Genomic DNA, 6,000 nt, shown 5'->3' with positions numbered 1-6,000 from the left:
CCCAGGCTCCAGTTCAGGCAGGCTGCCGGGGTCCCACTGCAGCACAGGAACCATCAGCCTTAAGCCCACCTCAGTCAGCACCAGCAGCCCTCTCAGAGCTGGCAGGGCACCTGTGTGCCTTGGGCTGCTCCTCCTTTGCTCTCCTCCTGCTGCCTTCCCTCCAGGGGACACGTGCAGGCTCACAGCAGAGAAAAATTAATAACCAGGCAGTTTTAACAAGAATGTGAAAAAGAATAAAAAAGCTTTAATTTAAAAATTAAATTAAAAAGAGAGAATAAGCAAGAGGCGTTTGTGCCCTTTCCACACCCCGCGCTTTCTATAGCTGCTCCCACCATGGACGGAAATCCTCACCCTGTACAGAGCGGGCCCTTGCTGCCCAGAGCAAAGCTAAGAAGAGAACAGTGGAGACTGCAGCAGCAACTGGCCTGGAGAGCCTCCAGGGCCACCAGCAAAATCATCTGGGAAGAAGAAAAGATTAAAAATAAAACCCAGAAACCCTAATTACTGAATTCTTAGGAGAAAAGTATTAAATAATTTAAATAGTGTGAGGAAAGCAATGCATCCTCTGTGCTCCAGTGTGTGATAGCAGTAGAACAGTGTCCAGTCAAGCTGCTCCCAGCATGGGGTTCCTGCCACAGTGTCCAGCCATGGTCTTGACCAGTGTCAGCCACGTCCCTGATTGCTGATGACAACAACTGTGCTGCTGAGAGCTGGGGAGGAGCAGGGTAGTCCTCACCAGGAACTTCTCCCAGCCTGTGGGGGCCCATGAAGCTGTTTTGCCCATGGGGATGGCTGGCAGCCCTGCCCTGTGGGGGAATATCAGCACAGGAGAGGGATTGTCACCAGCATGGCTGCTCCCAGCAGGGAGGTGCAGGTCCATCCTGGGAGCTCACTGCTGGTGACAGCAGACAGCCCATCCTGGTCTGGGAGCTCATCCTGCTCTGGGTGACTCCCACACACCTGTATGGGGCCAGCTCCACTGGAGACTGCATCCATACAGATGGGGAATAATAATGTTTCCCTCCATTAAACAGCCAGCCTTGATCTGGGTTTGAACCAAGGCTCCAGCTACCTGCAGTACTGCCTGGCCGCTCCTCCCAGGGTGCTGGGAGGCTTCCTCTGAGCCTGCTCCACAAAGGATGTAAAGGGCTGCTGTCTGACCTCATCTCCAACTCACCAAAGCCCCCAAGGGCTGTGTGGACTGAGACCTGGGGCCACTGAGCAGAGGCAGAACAGGGTAAGGTACGGCTCCCACATCTCTGGAGGAGCCAGGCCTCAAGGTGAGGTGAACTAATGAAGACTGGGAATCCACATCAGCTAAAAGAAGGAAGGGAGGAGACCCCACCCCTGGCCCTGGCACAGGGAGGTTCCCCTGTAACGCAGGAAGGCTGGAGCAGCTTGACCTGCAGGCACTGCCTGTTCTTGCAGCTGATGTTTTCCATCTTATCTATAGGCATCCTTTGGTGGGCTGGAGAGGCTGTGCTGCCCACTCCGTTCCCTCGGGCTGGGCTGCGGCGGTGGGCAGAGCAGGAGGGAGGCCGTGTGCCCTCCCCTCTCCAGTGTGCTGCGCGTACCCCGCACCCGCTGTCCCCAGGCGTCACAGGCTTCTCTCGGCAGTGAGGTATTTGAGTGCAGCAGCCCCGTAGCGCCGCGACAGGTCCTGGTGGAACTCCTCCCGCAGCGTCTGCAGGCAGCCCCGGTACCCTGCGCTCAGGCGGAACTTGGAGATGTCGAAGCTGGGGGCGTGGGGCATGTGGATCATGAAGGCATTGGGCAGGACCAGCAGCTCATACTCCTGGGGACAGAGCAGCAGCCCTTACCATCGTCGGCTCGGCGGTACCGACACGTCCCTGCCCAGCCACAGGCCCCAGCAGCCAGCGGCGCCGGGAGCCCCTCACCCACCTGCGCATCCAGCTCCATGATGTGGGAGACTTTGTTCCAGCCGAAGCCGACGAACCTCTGGTCATACCTGGGGCAGTCTCGCCTCACTACAACGTAAGGCTCAAAGTCTGGCTGCCATGCCACGCGGTAGGGCACGGTGGCCGTCCGCCATTTGGCGTAGTCCGTTGGGGCGTGACCTTTTGGCCACACGTGGTACCTATGGGGAGAGATGGAAATGAGAGACTGAGACAGCAGAGAATGCAGGGGGTCTGCAAGCCCCCTCTGAGACAGCGGTGCACAGCCCCAAGCCACAGGGGTACACAGATGGCTTCTGCTTGCATGGTGGGACAGTGCTAGTCCCTACCTGAAGGTGTAAAGGGAGCCCATGTCCAGCATGGAGAGCAGCTCTGCTTTGGATTTGGGAAAGGTCAGACGGTAGTGCAGGGTCTCAAATGCTGGCACGATGAGAGCCGCCTTTCTCTGGGGCAGCTCCAGCTGTTGGATGGAGTTCCTGTGGTAGTAAGAAGGGTGTGAGGTCTCCCTGACTGTAAGACATAGCCACAGCCTCCTTCCTCAGCCCCTCCAGCCTGCTCACTACTCCACACCGGTATTGATGGGTTTTGAGAATTTGCAGTGGTACCATGCAGGGATAGAAGGAACAGGGGAACCCTCACAGACACAGCTCCTTCCTCATCTGCTGGTGTCTGACAAAAGTAAGGGCAGGACCCCAAGGCTGAACACAAAGGAAACAGCTTCTGCCTATTGAGAGCTGCTACCCAGGCCATTTCCTGAAAACTCTGGTGCTTGGGGAGCCCAGCAGGCTGAGCAAGAGCCAGCTGGAAAAAGCCTTACCTGAGGTAATCGTAGAGGCCGTACATAGGCAGGAAGTCGATGTCCGTCAGGAAGACGTACGGCGTCTGCGTGTTGGCCAAGGCCACGTTGCGCAGGAGGTTGATGGGGTAGAACTGCCCCTCCTTGTAGACAATGTGGTAGGCGACGTTGCGGCGGGCGCTCAGCACCTCCGAGGCCTGGGCGTAGCGCAGGAACTGCTGCGCCTCGGCGTCCGACATGTACAGCGCCAGGCTGATGGGGCCTGCCCAGTGCTTGCAGATGGCCTCCAGCATCTGTAACCTGCAGCAGAGGGCACAGCCTGAGCAGCAGACCTGCCCTGCGGCAGCTTCTGAACCAAACCCAGAACCGGGCGCCTCCAGAGAGCCGCGTGACGGTCACGCCCGGGTCGGGAGGGAGCAGGAAGAACTGATGTTCCCAGCCTGGGGTGTTGTTTCTCACTGCCAAATGCTGGCGTGAGAACGATGAAATGAGATTCCCTGGTAGCTCCAAAGCTGTAGAATCTACCCAGAGGTGTGGAGGTGGATTCCAACCTCCCACCAGTCCTACTAGCAAGTACCTGTCCATGGAGAGCTGGGCCACGAGGGTGACATCGGTGGGGTTGGGAAGGGCCAGGAACTCATACTGCAGGAAGAACAGGTGGATGCGGTGCTGCATGAGGTGCTGCTGGCGGAAGTCATAGCAGGGATCGTCCTCATCCAACTCCTCCAGCGCCTGCTGCAACTGCAACACCAGGAAGGTGAGGGGAAGTAGGAACCCCAGGGGAGGTTGCATGAGGTCTCTGCCCACCCAGAGCTCTGCAGCTGGGGACAGAGTCGCAGTCAGCCTCACCTGGTCCCTGGGTGGGCTGGGAAGACCGGCACAGCCGAAAAGCTCTCTGCGCAGCAGGTTCCCATCGTACTCCAAGAAAGTCAGGTAGAGGTTACGGAAGAACTCCACGTGCTTGTTCTTCACCCGCAGCTTCTTGGGCGAGTTCCAGTGGATCACCTGAGCAGCAGCGTGTCACCCCATGTAAGGGAAGTAAGAGCGCCAGGCTCCCCAAGCCCTCAGACCCCATGCAGCTCCCCTGGACTTCCAGAGCCTGCACTGCCCTTCAGGCCCTCCCCAGTCTCAAAAGCAGCAACCCCACTCACCTTGAGATCTGAGAGCTCAGTGTAGCACTGCTCCGAGCGGGTGTGATCGGAGAGCTGCACATTCCAGAAGCAGGGAAGCCGGTACACCAGGGATGGGTCCTGCTTGATCACCGCATTGAAGATATCCTAGGAGAGAGAAAGGTGAGTGCATGGGTGGACGAGGAAGATCCCCTGTGCCTGCAGTGCTCTGGGAATGCAGAGGGACCAACCTGCCCCAGAGGAGGGACAGTTACCTGATCAGCCAGCGAGGTGGAGAGCATGCTCATGAGCTCCCGCTCTGCGGTCAGCCGCCACATCTGCTCCCAGCCCAGGCGGCGCAGGCGGTCCAGCAGGAGCAGGATCACCCCTGAGGGCCCAGGGAGAGGGCACGGGTCACTGAGACAGCACCCAGCCACCACAGAGCTCAGGCACAGCTACCTGCATGCCTTCAGCCCCTGGGACACACCACTTCTCTGTGCCTACCCACAACCCTGGGGTGCTGTAGCACTCCTCTTGTACCCACCACTTTCCCACTTTACCTCAGCCTCCCCCAGTCTCCCTGTGCCAAGTACCAGCTCAGCTGCATGTGCCATGAGGCTGCACCTGCCACCCTGGCAGCTCACACTCACCCGTGTTGAAGCCACGTCCCAGGGCTGGCCATGGTTTGTGGTTTTTCCACAGGTTGCCTAAGTACCAGTCACTTTGGTTCTCCACCAGCCCAATCACCTGCTTTTCTGAGAAAACAGAGGGACATGGATGCAGCTCATCTTGCTGTTGGTTCAGAGGGCCCAAGCAAACCCACTGTGCTGGTTCTGTGGCAGGCAGGCACTGCCACACTGAGCCCAGCATCCAAGGCCCTGCCAGGGCCCCAGGAGCACTCTGTCCTCACCAGAAAACTTTCCAAAGACAGCCCAGAGCTCAGCAATGTCGGTGGCAAAGGTGATGTCTGTGTCCAAGACAATGACCTTGGAGAGGTTGGAGGGTAGTGCCTTGGTCAGTGTCAGCTTCATCAGCCCGTAGATGCCAGAGTAGTGCTTGTTGGGGATCCATGACACCTCTGGCTGCAAGGCAACACATCTCAGGGCCAGTCATGGCCATGCCCTGCCCCTGCCTGGGCAGGACAGCTGCGTGTCCCAGAACCCCATGCAGAGAAGGCCAACAACAGAAGGGCATGCAGAGCTGTGGAGCCAGCCAAGCCTGGAGCATTTCCTCCAGCCACCAGAACCCCACCTGGACCCGTGTCTCACTCAGCTCTGCCACAGAGGCACTGCTACTGCAAGGCTCCTCCCCACCCCCCCAGTACCAGCCTTGTGCTCCCCTCTCAGCAGCACCAGCAACAAGCCCAGAAAGAGGAGGGGGTGAGCCAGGGGTCAGCAAGAAATGTTAATCACCCTCCATCCACTCATCCCATCTCTCTGCTCCCCTTGACCCTCAAAGCATTGGCTTGGGACAGGGTAAAGGGAGGGCAAGCACCTGCCTTCAAGTCATCAGCATTGTAGAAGCTGACGTGGACGGAAGGCACCATCCAGGACTGGAAGAGCATCTGGAGGATCTGGTGGGCCACTGAATCCGTGATGAAGTGAAAGTGGAGGGGGTTTTTCCTGCCAAGGGCAAGCACAGCAATATTCAGCATCACAGCAGAATGAAGGGGCCATAGTTCCCCAGCCCACCCATGGGACAGATATCAGCTGAGGGGGCAAATGGAAAAAAAACCCTCTGGGGGAAACAAATTCTACTCTGCCACTCTAAGCACAAGGTCCTAGAGCCCCTCTTCTGCAGCACTGCCCCGCTGCAGCCTGCAGCAGCTCATCTGAGAACCCCAAGCAGCAGGCCTCTGGCACAACGTCTCCCCATTACCTGTGGAAGAGGATGGATTTCACCAGGGTGACCACGTCCCGGCTCGCGTTGTGCCCAGCACACACAATCGCGACGTGAAGGAGCTGCCCAAAGACAAACGGTGCCCTTTTGAGACTGGACTCAAGCAGGCCTCCCTACAGCTCCTGCCTGGGACCACACTACATGGAGAAGCTTCAAAACCCAAATTTCCCATGCAGAAGGAGCCCCAGAGAGAGGTGGGAGTTCTCTAACTTGGAAGCAGGGAGCAGGAGTCTTTCTGCCATTCCTCCTGTCTGATCTCCTTCTCTGGAGAAGGAAAATA

General features: G+C 58.0%; 1 protein-coding gene across 4 annotated transcripts in view; it reads right to left on the bottom strand.

The window, feature by feature from the left end:
- Positions 1 to 224: 224 nt before the first annotated feature.
- LARGE2 (LARGE xylosyl- and glucuronyltransferase 2) overlaps positions 225 to 6,000 on the bottom strand; it is a 23,487-nt gene continuing 17,711 nt past the window's right edge. For all 4 annotated transcript variants that reach the window (XM_064424710.1, XM_064424708.1, XM_064424709.1 and 1 more), the window contains 12 exons: positions 5,700 to 5,782; positions 5,316 to 5,443; positions 4,732 to 4,899; positions 4,472 to 4,576; positions 4,097 to 4,209; positions 3,864 to 3,989; positions 3,562 to 3,717; positions 3,290 to 3,453; positions 2,734 to 3,012; positions 2,246 to 2,392; positions 1,903 to 2,098; positions 225 to 1,795 (listed from right to left, as the gene is read on the bottom strand). In XM_064424710.1, the coding sequence (XP_064280780.1) occupies positions 1,598 to 1,795; positions 1,903 to 2,098; positions 2,246 to 2,392; positions 2,734 to 3,012; positions 3,290 to 3,453; positions 3,562 to 3,717; positions 3,864 to 3,989; positions 4,097 to 4,209; positions 4,472 to 4,576; positions 4,732 to 4,899; positions 5,316 to 5,443; positions 5,700 to 5,782 (1,863 nt within the window). In that variant the 3' untranslated portion in view covers positions 225 to 1,597. The remainder of the gene's footprint in view (positions 1,796 to 1,902; positions 2,099 to 2,245; positions 2,393 to 2,733; positions 3,013 to 3,289; positions 3,454 to 3,561; positions 3,718 to 3,863; positions 3,990 to 4,096; positions 4,210 to 4,471; positions 4,577 to 4,731; positions 4,900 to 5,315; positions 5,444 to 5,699; positions 5,783 to 6,000) is intronic.

This window comes from Passer domesticus, chromosome 6, assembly GCF_036417665.1.
Source record: "Passer domesticus isolate bPasDom1 chromosome 6, bPasDom1.hap1, whole genome shotgun sequence".
Classification (NCBI taxonomy): Eukaryota; Metazoa; Chordata; class Aves; order Passeriformes; family Passeridae; genus Passer; species Passer domesticus.
This window is presented reverse-complemented; position numbering and strand designations above follow the sequence as displayed.